Raw genomic sequence first — 14,761 nt, forward strand, 5'->3', positions numbered from 1 at the left:
ATGTGAAATTGCTGTTTGTATAGTATAGTGCAAGCCTTATTAGTTATTTAAGAAATAAAGCTCTTCCGCTTTAAGATCGTAAGAAAATACTAACAATTTTTAAATTATTTCAAATACAGAAAATTATATTTTTTTCCTTAAACCAAATACATTTTTATTCTATTTATTACATTTTATAAGAAACTGAACATCATTTCCCTTTATTTTAACAGGCCTTCACTATTCTGTGTGATATTTTGATGATCTTCAGTCACCAGATTATGTCTGGAGGGCGTGACATGTTAGAGCCATTAGTTTATACTCCTGATTCTTCATTGCAGTCTGAGTTGCTCAGCTTTATTTTGGATCATGTCTTCATTGAACAGGATGATGATAGTAATAGTGCAGGTAATTTTATTCTCCTAATTTCGTGTGTGTGTGTGTGTGTGTGTGTGTGTGTGTGTGTGTGTGTGTGTGTGTGTGTGTGTGTGCGCGCGCGTGCGCGTATGACACAGCAGGTAGTCAAACTCAACATGAAAGCAAGGTTCATTCTGTCCCGAGTGTACGATGGTGTTATAGAGTATATGATGTTAAGTTAGGTACATGCTTCTCACTATGTTTTTATCTACCTAACAGTCATGAGGATTAAAATAGCTAAAGCCCACATACAGATAATTTTAGGAGAAAAGGACATTTATGTTACTTTTTATTGTATATTCATATATCATAGACTTTCGTATTTTGTGATCATTTTTGAATGTTAGAAATAATGTTTGAAACTTGACTATGGGGACAGTTAGAATAATTACAATTCAATAATCAAACCACTCAGCCTTTTAAAAAATTACTCTTCATATTCCAGTTGCTATGACAGATCTCTTAATCAAATATGAGGTCATGAAAAACCAAGTAATATTTGGTTCTTTCTGCTTTTCAATTTTTTTTCATCTTTATTAACTTGGGTATTTCTTATTTACATTTCGATTGTTATTCCCTTTTTCCGGTTTCAGGCCAACATCCTCCTGACCCCTCCCCTTCCCCTTCTCTATGGGTGTTCCCCTCCCCACCTCCCCCCATTACCGCCCTCCCCCCAACAATCACGTTCACTGGGGGTTCAGTCTTAGCAGGACCCAGGGCTTCCCCTTCCACTGGTGCTCTTACTAGGCTATTCATTGCTACCTATGAGGCAGAGTCCAGGCTCAGTCCATGTATAGTCTTTAGGTAGTGGCTTAGTCCCTGGAAGCTCTGGTTGCTTGGCATTGTTGTACATATGGGGTCTCGAGCCCCTTCAAGCCGCGCAGGGCTGCTTTTCAATTTATTAAGTTGTATTTAAAGGAAAATAAAACACCAACACATTTCTATTCATATATTAATTAATCACTGTATGTGATGAATTATGTTTCGTAAATAAACATAAAGTTCAAGATTTGGCTTGAGGCCCATATTTAATAATATAGAGCTTCTTGCTCACAAAATAAAACCCTATCTATAATACAACTGAGAAGCCCGGAGTAACCAAAACTGTGACTGAAAATCCATGTAGAAAAGTTTGTCAAGGGTGTCTACTCTTTGGTACTCCCGCTGCATGTATGTCAGAGTAGCTGTGTGTCTAATGTAGACAACAGTGTCAAAACCTGCATGGGCTTGAACATTTACACCTTTGGGTTTTCATCCTTCACTGGCAGCTGGTGGTTTAGGTATACTTTTCACTATTAACTAGACAAAGACTTACTGTTCAACAGGTTACTAGATTACTTGGAGATGAGGAAATATGAGACTGTCCTTTTCCTCAAGAAATGGAAAAGACATCCGAAATCAAATAATTTTAATGAATTTTATAGGTAGTAGAAGGTTGTATAAAGTGTGCCAATAAAGAAAAAATTCAACTGGTTGGCAACATTAGTGGACACCAGCATCTGAAGTACATATGGAAAGATGAGTCTCTTTTATAACTTGTGTACAAACTCAATAGTTTCATTCTAAAATCCTGTAGATAAGTTTGGGAATACAGTTTTTAAAGGTTGATGGCTATATTGACTTCGTTTAGACCATTCCAAGTGAAAGGAAGCTTCAGGTTATAGGAAATTCAATTCCTTGACATGTCCACCCATCTTTGTCTGTGGCTGTGCCTGTGTCTGTGTTTTAAAAGAATTAAAACATATCCTAATTCATGACCCATCACCTATATCATTATTTTTCCTCTTATCTAGAAGTACCCACTGTTAGAAGTTTGCTGTTTGTCACATATTTCCGTACTTGGAAGTTTACTATAATTTTCTGTTGCTAACTTTCAGACAAATGCTGTTTTAAAACATACTCTTTTAAATTTTTCTCAGCCACTGAATATAAGAATTTCCTATACTTCCTAATGTTAGGCATTTTGATTATTTCTAATTTCCCCTGATTATAGATTGCTGCAACAAATACACTTATTTACTTGAAAAAAAGTGTAGGTGCTTTTATCATATATAAATGTAAGAAGGAGTTGGAATGCGGACTGCTTTTGTATACTACAATTTAGCCATGGATTGTCTAATAGTTTCATTGCTTAATCGGCTTACTACCAACATGCCATTTTATTGCTATACAGTTGTCATATAATGCTTGATGTTGTGAACTATTACATCCTTGATTTGTAATTCATACCATATTAGATAGATAGATAGATAGATAGATAGATAGATAGATAGATAGATAGGAAATGTATCCAAACTTGATCCATTGATAATATTCACCAATAGGTAGCTGGCACTTGTGAAAGTCTGTGGTAGGCAGTACTCTTCATTTTTATATATATATATGTATATATATATATATATATACACATACATACATACATACATATACATATATATGCTCTTCGTTTGAACAACTTAGTCTGTAGGAGGTAGTCTATATTTTGAGTTTTTGCAAATATTACTAATGATTGAAAATTATGTAAAAATTATCCAGTATGATGGTAGTCAGTCAGTTAGTAAATAGATAGTAGTTAAGTTACTTAGGCCAGAAGGTAGTGGCCCTTGCCTTTAATCCCAGCACTGAGGAAGCAGAGGCAGGCAGATCTCTGAGTTGGAGGTCAGCTTAGTCTACAGGTGAGTGCCAGGACAGCCAGGGGTACACTAGAAACCCTGTAAAAAAAAAAGGATTTATAACATTCAGTCTAACTTTTTTAAATGTAATTGATACATTTTTAATTTTGCTGTGCAACTTCTTTTGACATATAGTGTATGCTTAAGGTAAATCTTTTTGATGTTTCTACCTTACATTTCTAATTTGATTTTAGAGCTTTTTAGATTGTAACTTAGGTGATACAATGTAGACTGAGCATTTTTGATGTTTTACTTTCAGTCATTAGTGTCCCCAAATCATTGAGGTAGAAAATTTCCCATTTGGTATCGGGTTTACCAGAGGTGTTTATATTTAAGTTCTGATTTGAAATCTGTCCATAAGAAAATTCTTGGTATGTGAGTGTGCCTACATTACTGTATGTGTGTTAACTTGGGTATATAGCTAACAGTTCTCACCTTTGAGACAGTAGCCATGTTCACCATTGCAGTATCAGGCTGGCTGGCACACTCTGAACATAGTCTGTTCTCGTGTCTACTCCTCCAGTCTGTCCCACAAGTAGAGTTGTATCTAATCTCTGAGTTCCAAGGACTGCAAGATCTCCTTAGGGAGTTCTAGGCCAGTCACAGCAATAAAGCGAGATCCTACTTAGATAAATAAGAATGTATGAGAAAGAATCAGAGGTAAAATGAGCATGAGACCATCTTTGGAAATGACAGTCGAGGTTTTCTGAGATTTGCTTTCCCAGAGGGAAATTTTACCTACTTTTGAATATGCAAGTCTTTTTCGTGAATCATCCTGTTGGGAGAGTATAAGAATGCATTAGATGAGCTTCACTTTATGAATAATCAATTCCTTTTACTTATTACATCTGTTCCTTTTCCATGATGATCATTTGATAGCTCAAAAATATAGTATATTCTTTGAGTAGTTGCAAATTTAAATTTGGTTTTAATGTTTACTTTTCCACTTTTAAATTTCCAATAAGGGGGGCAAGTATATAGTATATGTTAAGTTATGATTGAAGTAAAATACAAGATATAGTGATAATTGGATCCCTTCCCCCAGATGGTCAGCAGGAGGATGAAGCCAGTAAAATTGAAGCTTTGCATAAGAGGAGAAATTTACTTGCAGCATTTTGTAAGCTAATTGTATATACAGTGGTGGAGATGAACACAGCTGCAGATATCTTCAAGCAGTATATGAAGGTGAGTGTGAAAGTACACAGTAGGACAGTATTTCATGCTTAAACATAACCAGTATATGAAGGTGAGTGTGAAAGTACACAGTAGGACAGTATTTCATGCTTAAACATAACTTTATCTCCTCTATTTAACCTGTCTGACTTTGAATCCTATGCAGACAAGGCTGGCTTTCAGCCCACCTGCATCTGCCTCCGGAATACTGTGATTAAAGGTCTGAGCCATCACACCCAATATCTTTTTTCTACAGATAAAAATTCATGTAATCTGTTAAAGCCTAAGTAATTTTCCATTTAGAATATTTTACTATATGAAAGAGGTGTAGCATCATTTAAAAGTAGTTTTAAAGTTATATCATTTGACATGATGAATGATGTTTATACTGTATGTCTATATTTGCCCTCTCCTCAACTTTATTTTATTTATTTATTTATTTTTTTTGGAGCTGGGGACTGAACCCAGGGCCTTGCGCTTGCTAGGCAAGTGCTCTACCACTGAGCTAAATCCCCAACCCCTTCTCCTCAACTTTATTAAATGGTAGAAATGACAAAAATGTGTATATATTATTTGGATATGATGGCTCTTATGTAATCCCAGCAGCACCTAGGAGGCAGAGCTCTTGGTATGAGGCCTGCCTGGTCTGCAAGTGAGTTCAGGACAGCCAGAGTTGCTTGAGGTGACACATCTCAAAAATTAGTAAATTTGTTCTTGTATGTTCCTCTTTTATCTTTGATAGTTGTTTAAAGGTGTTAAAGCCACTGTTTTAAATTAGAAAAATTGCAAATATGTAATATATAATGCAAATTTTAGACTCAATAGTTCATAGGCTAATTGTTTCCATAGCCAAATTAGTAAGGTGACCTATCTCATTAACAATTAGAGTAATTGATTATATTTATTGTCTTTAAAGAAAGTTAGTGTTAGCCTTGAAACTCAGTATAACTTAGTAACTTTTTTTATTTCATACCTGCTTTGTTTAAACAGTTTGGATTTTTCAATTTTTTTAAGTTAAAGATATTTTAGAACTGATCTTAAACCTTCAGTACTACTATAGATTTCCTATCATTGAAATGTACAAATACATGTGTTGCTTTGTGATTGTAGAATTAACCTAAACTTAGTCTCATTGGCCAATCATTTTAAGAGATTTAACTCTAATTTGCATCAATTTCATTTTCTAGTATTATAACGATTATGGCGATATCATCAAAGAAACAATGAGTAAAACAAGGCAGATTGACAAAATTCAGTGTGCCAAGACTCTTATTCTCAGTTTGCAGCAGGTAAGTATCAGCTTTACGTAACACAATTGACTATCAATAATCAAATTGGTAATAATTGTAACTGGGCAGAGGACATGACAGACAATCCATAAAAGTACCGATCCAAAATATTTATTATCATTAGTGAAGTATGTTTTACATGAAGTTTAAACACACATGTGAAGTGTTAATTAGCTCACTCATTACCTCACAACTTGCAGTAAGATCATTTTAATCCACTCTAAGCAATTTCCCTATTGGTGTGTTTCTTCTTGGTGTATATCTGTGTTGAGTCTGTTTGCATGGATGTATGTGCATGTACATACCTGTGTGCAGTAATGAGTGTGGAGGCCAAAGATTGACTCTTGAGTATTGTCTTTGATTGTTCTTCCTTTATGGAAGTGGAGTCTTTCACTGAACCTGTCTTTCACCTAGGATTACAGACAGCCTTCCACATCTGCTTGTGTTTTGTTTAGATGTTTAAGATTTGAACTTTGGCCCTCATGTTTGCATACTAAGCACTTTATCCACTGAGCCATCTTCCCATCCTCCTTGTATGATGGCCTGTATACAAATGGGACAGATTGTGCATGGGAAGAGCACAGGATAGTTTGGGGGAAGTTGGTTCTCTTCATCTGTCCTATAAATTATGCGGATCAAATTTAGATCAGATGTGTTGAAAAGATCTTTACCTATTAAACTATCTTGCTTTGGTCTCACCATGTAGCCACCTACGTGGGCTGACCTAAATTCCTTGTGTCAACTCTGGAAGCTGGAATAAGAGGTCTGTGCCCTGTTACCTGGATAGCAGTTTTTTAAATATACAGGTTTTGTGGATGTTAGTACCATGGAGCCAAACAGTAATGGCGATATGTGTGCCTGTATGCATTTTTTGTTGTTGTTTTTGTTGTTTTTGTTTTGTTTTGTTTTTAGTGGACTATAGGGTCCTTTGTGTGGTGGGCGGATAGATGCTCTACCACTTAGCCACTTCCTTAATATCTCTGTCACTGTTACCTGTTTTCATTATATTGAACAGCTAATTTCTTGCACCTAATCATCCTAATTGTTTATTTCTGTTCCTCTGGCCTGGCTTGTAGCAGTAATCACTTTATTCTCTGTATCTTTGGCTTCTACTCTGTTAGGTTCCAGTAAGTGCACTCATGGGCTTATTTCCTTTGATGGATTATCTTCTGCATTCATCCATGCTTTAAATAATTGACCCAATTTCTACCTTTTAACAGCTAAATAATATTCTCTTTTGTTTGTTTGCAAGCAAATGTATGTGATGCATGGCATTCATTCATGTGTGGACAAAGAAGTTGGTTCTATCTCCTGCTCATTGTGAATGATGTTACACAATGAACACAGCAGTACAGCTATCTCTTTGAAATAACCCTTTTCTTTTCCTTGCTATATAGATATATTTGGGATTTTAATAGTTAATAATATTCCATTTTATAGGTAGATTATAGTTTTTTTTAGCAAATCTTGAAATCTTTTTTAAGTTTATTATTATCACTGAAATATTCTTGTATATAAATATTATGCATAAATACTATTTTGGATCAAGTCTTAGAATTCCTTAGTTAGAGGATATCATAATTCAAAAGTTTTTGCTATTTTATGATGCAAGTTCATAATGTGAATGTAAATCACTTGGAGGTGAACAACACAATGGCTGTCATTCATGAGGCCCAGCACCACAAAAATAGAATACAGTTGTCTTAAAGTTTACCTTGGATTTTCCTTTCCTTTTGTTGTTTTATGTGTTTGTACCCAATTAATATTGACTGGTGTTTAGATAAAAATAACCTATTGAGTTCAAGACACCAATAATGATTTCTCTATTTTAAGTGTATTATGTGACACAATTGTGCCTATTCGTATTAGGATTTTTTTTTGTGTTTCAGGTGTCATTAATGCAATATGTCATTTATCTTTTATATTTTAATTCAAAAATATGCTCGAAATATGTTAATTCATATTTATAAAAATATTAAGGCTTCCTTCTTTTTTCCAAACAGCTTTTTAATGAGATGATACAAGAGAATGGCTATAACTTTGATAGATCATCCTCAACATTTAGCGGCATAAAAGAACTTGCTCGACGTTTTGCTTTAACTTTTGGACTTGATCAATTGAAAACCAGAGAAGCCATTGCCATGCTGCACAAGTAACCAATCTCATGATACTTTACTTATTGCTTGAATTTCCATGAATCTTAATTTTCTGTCCATTTTTTTTCCTTTGGAATACCTAATTAAGCTTGTTTACTTATTGACTTATAAATCTCATAAGTTTAAAAACTCCTCCACCCCCTACACTTTTATAAATATACATATGTGTATATGTGTGTACAAGGGTACACGTATACAAACTGGACTCAAATATCATCGTTCAGAACGCTATCCTTCTCCTTTGAAACAAGATTTGTGCTGGCCTGGAGCTCACTGATTAAGCTATATTGGTTGACCAGTGAGCCCTGGGATTGCTTGTACACTGTCACATGAATCGCACATAACTTATTGCTTTTATTCATTTTATCTATTTCTCTCCAACTTTAATTTACACTCTGACTTTACCATTTTGTGTGCCTTGTATATAGTTGATAATTTTAGGTAAAATGTAAGAGCTATACATTGAGTAATTAGTATAAGAACTACATTTTTTTATGTGTTTTTCCCCCAGTTTTGTCTTCATTGTTTTTCTACCCTATTATATTTTGATAGAGCACAATGACAGTTGTTATCTTGATGAATTGTGATCTTTAAATTTTGACATTAATATGGCTAAAATGGGCCCTGATTAGAGTTTAATTTTAAAAACTTTTACCAAGACATTATAAATGGCACTATTCATGTTGAAGGCAATCCTATAAGTTAGAGTATGACTTTGCTACTCTGAAAAAGTATAAGTAATATAGTGATCATTATGTACAAGAATTTGGGCTATTTTTATAGGGAAGAATATTTGAGTAAAGAATATATGTTGAGCTTTTTAATATCTGTCTATAATGCTAGCATTTAGGAGGCCTGAGCAGAAGAATCACAAGTTGAAAGTCTGACTATGTTACGAAAATAGGTCAAAAGAGAATGTAGATTAAAACAAACCACATTTAGCTGATGGCTAGCTAGTGCTGGTGTATATGTTTGTCTGTGAGTTATTTTGTGTTAGAATGATTTGATAATATTCTTAATTTTATATTAAGTGTATTTTTCATTAGTAAACGTAATATTTATTTATGTATTTTATTTCCTCTACAGAGATGGCATAGAATTTGCTTTTAAGGAGCCTAATCCACAAGGGGAGAGCCATCCACCTTTAAATTTGGCATTTCTTGATATTCTCAGTGAATTTTCTTCTAAACTGCTCCGACAAGATAAAAGAACAGTGTATGTATTTGGTAGAAATGTCCAGCTTAACTTCATTTTGAAATGCTGAAAAACATTTGTTATTGTTCTGACATCTATCTATAGCATTATATTAATTTATAAGACTTTCTTCGCTTCCTCAGTTTTAATCATTTTCAGCCTTATAACTATTCTTTGTACAATACTGAGCTTTAGTATTGTGACTTCCACCCCTGGATTGTTTCGGTGTGCTCAGTGCTTTTTAAGTTCTTTGTTGAATAGTTGTAGTAGCCCAAGTAATACAGTAGTAACCTTTAATGGATGGTAATTTTGAAAATCCATGAGGCTCGCCCAAGTTAGTTTTTATCTTAAAATGTGGTTGTATTGCAAAGCAAATTTGTCTTTTCTTTAACGGTTTCTTTCCATAATTTAACATTTAAACAGAAAATTTTTCTGAAATAATTTTCTAAAATGGTAACTCATAAGAGAGACTTTCTAGGCCCACCCTCTCTCCCCTACCCCCAGCTCTTTGAGGTATAAGAGGGTAGAAAGTTAGAAACATCACAGTTAATATCTTCTTATAACCCTGTGCCATTTTGCCAGCTCTAGTCTTTGCCATAAAGCAAAATTCTTAGACCATTAATCAGAGAAATACAGATTAAACAGTGCCATTTCTTATATGGACAATACTAAATCTGATGGCATTAATTGTTTCAAGGATGTAGAGCAGTAGAGCATTATATATATTATTGGTCACATAAATTGATACTTGATTAGTTTTGGAACTATCTGACATTACTTAGTAAAGTTTAAATATCTTTCTATCTTTAAGCCCAGTCACTTCATCATTCACATGAATATATATCCTATAAAATCTTATAATCATACGTACAATAAGAACTATTAAAGAACAGTGAATGTTACAATGTTTGAATATGGAAAATGTCAAAATAAACTCTTTCCTAGAATGTACACCAACGTGACCCAGGTTATGGAATATTGTCAACATTGGTGGATTTAAAAAGTATAATGCTGAGTTCAAATAGAAAAGTATAAAACTACACTATGATATTTACAGCAGACAACAGTATGTTAATATTTTGAAAATGTGTACATGTGGTGTATAAATAAAAAACAATCAGTTTAGTAGAAGCCCAGGGCTAGAGAAGCAGAGAAAGAATTGCTTCCATGAAGGCTACTTATTTACTTGTTTGGTTTTTTTTGTTTGTGAGGAGAATTTTTTATTGTTTGTGGTGCATGTACATGAGTGTATAGGTGCAGACATGTGTGGTGGCCAGAGCAGTCTACTGGGTGTCTAGACCACTGCATTTCTTCTCTGAGACATGGTCTCTCAGCCCTGTTGTCAACCAACCTCTAATTATCTATCTGACTCTACTCCCCAGTGCTGGCTTTATATGTGAGTGAGTGCTGGGACATTTCAACTCAGCTACATATAATTGCAGACCTTAACCCTCTGAGCCATGTCCTGGAGTCTCCTTATTGTTAATATTCTCTTAAGTGACATAGTGACACAGAGCTCTAGTTTTTCTACCAGTTTGTCTATTTTGGCTCAAATATTGAGTCTTATCTCAGACTGGTATTGGTTTCCAGACTGGTAGCCCATTTATAGGCTACAGTGAAGAGTACTATAGTTTTAAGGATGGCAGAAGTATATTGTAAATAAAAAGATGAATTGAACAGTTACCACGAAGCAGTATGTTTTTCAAAGTGACCTTTCTTATGCTGAGAAATCTAAATTAATTGGAATTATGTATTGGAATTGTACAGTATACTTAGTTGACTTTAACTGCTAGTGTCACACGTTAAGATCCAAATCATGATAATCCTGTCATTTTTATGATTATAGGTACATTAATTTATCTTACGTCTATATTTCATCTAAAATGGAATGTTTTCCTTACTAGCTGTACGATTAGTTAAAATATCTTGAGAAAAATGCTTAGCACATAGCAATCATGTGAATGTTAGTTACATTGTGATATCAGAATTTTTTATTAAAATCGAGATAGATAGATATTTTCCACCAAGGTGAACTTTTATATCTAGGGAACTTATATACCTATTGTCTGTACCAAAGGTATAGCAGATGATCAACAAATATTAAGCTAGAACACTATTTGATTATTTCATTCAGCGTGAGGTTTGAGTAGACATTTTCTCTTCATTTTGCTGCTGAGTCTGAGAATAAGTAGTGAAGCATTAGGCTCATGCTCTTATAACCTTGTTTGAATAGCAGCTCTGTGCATTAAAAGCTAATGCTTTCTACTTCTTTTTAAGGTATGTTTATTTGGAAAAGTTCATGACCTTTCAGATGTCACTCCGAAGAGAAGATGTATGGCTTCCTCTGATGTCTTACCGAAATTCTTTGCTAGCTGGTGGTGATGATGACACCATGTCAGTCATTAGTGGAATGAGCAGTCGGGGATCAACTGTACGGAGTAAAAAATCAAAACCATCTACAGGAAAACGGAAAGTGCTTGAAGGCATGCAACTAGCACTCCGTAAGGAAGCAATTAGTTTATTCTTACTGTTGACCACCTGAATGGCCATTAAGATTCACCTCGCTTCTCATGAGATATGTGATACTCAGTAATAGCTTACACAACTTATCAGTTATGCATAAATGTACTGTTAACCATTTTACATGCACGAGTCAGTTCTGTCAACTCTTTAAGGCACAGTTTCCCTTTTCACATGAAAAGCAGTGCAGACAGATGGTTACATTTTTATCACTAGTCTGGGGACTAGAGAGATGGCTCAGTGGTTAAGAGCACTGGGTGCTCTTCCAGAGGTCCTGAGTTCAATTCCCAGCACCCACATGGTGGCTCACAACCGATTGTAATGGGATCTGATGTCCTCTTCTGACATGCAGATAGAGCACTCACATACATAAAATAAATAAATATTTTAATCACTGTTCTTGCATATAAAAAATTGTTCCAATATCATTTTGTTGTATCAAAATATTTTTAAAGCCTTAACCTCTGAATTTCATTCAGTAATAATGAACTAATTGTGAAGTATGTAACAGAAATTAAGTTGTTTTTTCTCATATGTAGAATGCATTATGTTTCGTGGTATTGCGCTCCTAGCATCCCAAAAGTAATTCTGTGGGCCTAGGGAAATTTTTCCTTTTCTCAGTAGCTCTTAAATATTTTAGTTGTCAAAATCTGTGGCAGTTATTGCTGAGAAATATCACTTTTAAGACTTAGAGCATGGTATGACTATGGTATCTAACATAGAAACTCCTGAATGGTGGTTGCTGCATTTGTCTAGAAGCGACTTTACTTACATATCTGACTTCACCTGGACTGTCTCTCAGGACCCTTTGTAATCAGCGTATCACTCAGAAGCTCCAAGACTTACTACTCTAAAAGACAGGATGCGAGGATTACCGACGTGAGGTCTCGGCCTGCAGACCAGTGTGCTATAACTTCTATACTATTCTGTTGGCTAAGAAATCAATAGATTTTAGGTGACGAGATATAGTCCTTTACCTCATTTTTTGTTTTGTTCTTTGTAAGACAGAATCTCATATATCCCAAGCTTGAACTTAAGAATTTCTTGCCCACTTTTCTAAGGTATGGGACTAGAGAAGTATAACCACGTTGCCTAGCTCAGTTCGCTGCATCTTAATGTAATGAGTATCAATGGAATTTGTGATCAGTTTTAAATCACCGCATAATTTATCAAGTATGTAGTCCTAAAACTTGATTGCTGTGTAGTTTCAGCATCTTTTGTCTAATCATAACCTTATGACACATCAAGCTTTAGACTTGGCTCTAAAGTTCCACTGTTATTGTAAGCGAGCAAAAAAATCTTAAATGGGATATGCTTGTTTATAAGAAACTAAGAAATATCATTTTAATAGAAAAATTAACAAATTAAAAGGATGCTTCTCGTATATGATTGTAAATCTTAAAAGTTTTTTTCTTTAAATAGTTAAATTTTCTGCATATCTCTCCTTTATATTCTTAGCAACAATTTAGATATTGATATTTATTAAATATCTTTGGCATTTATATAGTATCTTACAAATAGAATATTAAATTAGAATTTTTTACAGAAAGCGTAAGTGTTCTTTTTAGGTATTTGGATTAGAGCTATATAAATTGCCATTAGTAAATTAATGTAATGGATAAGTGCTAGTCAGTGGAAAATGACCATGAACATATAGAACTATAAATAGTTTTACTATATTGTAAAGTGTGCAGTTTATGTCAAGGCCCTTGATCACTTGGGTATGAGCACATTCACCCTCAAAAGTTTTCCTTAAAACTGTGTGCATATACATGTAATGAATGCACAGCAGACATATACACAGTCTTGTAAAAAATAGTTTTCCAGACTGGAGAGATGGCTCAGCGGTTAAGAGCACTGACTGTTCTCCCAGAGGTCCTGAGTTCAAATCCCAGCAACCACATGGTGGCTCACAACCAACTGTAATGGGATCTGAGGCCCTCTTCTGGTGTGTCTGAAGACAGGGACAGTGCAGATATACATTAAATAATTCTTTAAAAAAATAGTTTTCCTTCAAATTCATAGTAACTAATTTTAACTTACTATTAACGTAGTGACACTGACATAAGAATTTATTTGTAATGTTGGGGCTATCGTGTATGTTTGATGGGGTAGGTTCTACAGGTATGACTTTAGTAATCCATTTCTTAATGTACATATGTTTACTTTGGCATTAGGGTCTTAAGGCCAGCTCAACCATTCACATTCTATAGGCTAAAAACCAGCCCTCCTAATTCCATTCCTAGTACTGGATTGGCTTTCTCTGAGCCATGTGGCCTGTTACTCATTAGCATTCCTGGTCTTAAGTACTCCATCCACACGGACTAAAACACGAAACTCACTAAATGGTTTCCCTGTCATCAAATTGTTAGCAAGTTTGTCACCTTAGTCTAGATCTCAATATGTTCCACATAGTAGTTCTTTGCTTGTTTGCATTGGCCTTTGAAACAAAAATCTCACTTGTGCTCCAGCTGGCTTTCAACTTATATTCCCATCTTGTCCTGAGTTTTGCAGCCTAACTCCCACGTGTACCTGGCTACATACTGATTCCTGCTTCTTTATCCAGTCTTTGCCTATTCTTGGACTCTTCCCATTTCCATAGAATCCAGCTAGTAATTTGAACCGTTAGAAATTGTCATTCTGTAAGTCAGATATATCAATAGAGTAGCATGATTTGGTCATGTCTGTTTCATGTATCAGTGCTCAAGCATCAAAAATACTTGTTACCCAGCGTTTCTGGGTAGCTGTATCTGTCTCTGTCACTACTCCCCTGCCCTCTATATCCATTTCTCCTAGTACCATAGTGTGTTGTAATTGCTTTCTCCTTCTTTTCTCATAAACAGACTGTAAGGCCAGGGTGGGATCCAGTTTTCAACACTACTATGTGGAAACAACGAGATGTTTGTTGTTTTCAATGGGTCATATTAGACTCTGGGTAAGTTCTAAGTAGTAAAGCAGACGTCATGGTTGTGATTTTCTCTTTTAGCTGAAGAAAGCAGTAGCAGTGACAGTATGTGGTTGAGCAGAGAGCAGACACTGCACACCCCTGTTATGATGCAGACACCGCAGCTCACCTCCACTATTATGAGAGAACCGAAAAGGTTACGGCCTGAAGATAGCTTCATGAGTGTCTATCCGATGCAGACAGAACACCATCAAACTCCTCTGGATTACAAGTAAGTACATTTAATCATTTCCTTTACTAGAACTTTATCAATTACATAAAAAAGTTAAGTTAAAGAAGAATAAAATTCTCCTTGAAGCACGAGGTAACATGGATGTTAGCTCAAAGACAACAAGAGGAAGCAAGGCAACAGCAGGAGAGAGCAGCAATGAGCTATGTTAAACTGCGAACTAATCT

At 35.0% G+C, this 14,761-nt stretch overlaps 1 protein-coding gene across 1 annotated transcript in view; it reads left to right on the top strand.

Annotated features, from left to right (window-relative positions):
* Positions 1-14,761, top strand: part of Stag2 (stromal antigen 2) — a 123,038-nt gene that overhangs the window by 97,969 nt on the left and 10,308 nt on the right. The window contains 7 exon segments of the mRNA XM_032890418.1: positions 213-387; positions 4,114-4,253; positions 5,429-5,530; positions 7,534-7,682; positions 8,773-8,901; positions 11,158-11,381; positions 14,387-14,576. Of these exon segments, the coding sequence (XP_032746309.1) occupies positions 213-387; positions 4,114-4,253; positions 5,429-5,530; positions 7,534-7,682; positions 8,773-8,901; positions 11,158-11,381; positions 14,387-14,576 (1,109 nt within the window).

This window comes from Rattus rattus, chromosome X, assembly GCF_011064425.1.
Source record: "Rattus rattus isolate New Zealand chromosome X, Rrattus_CSIRO_v1, whole genome shotgun sequence".
Classification (NCBI taxonomy): Eukaryota; Metazoa; Chordata; class Mammalia; order Rodentia; family Muridae; genus Rattus; species Rattus rattus.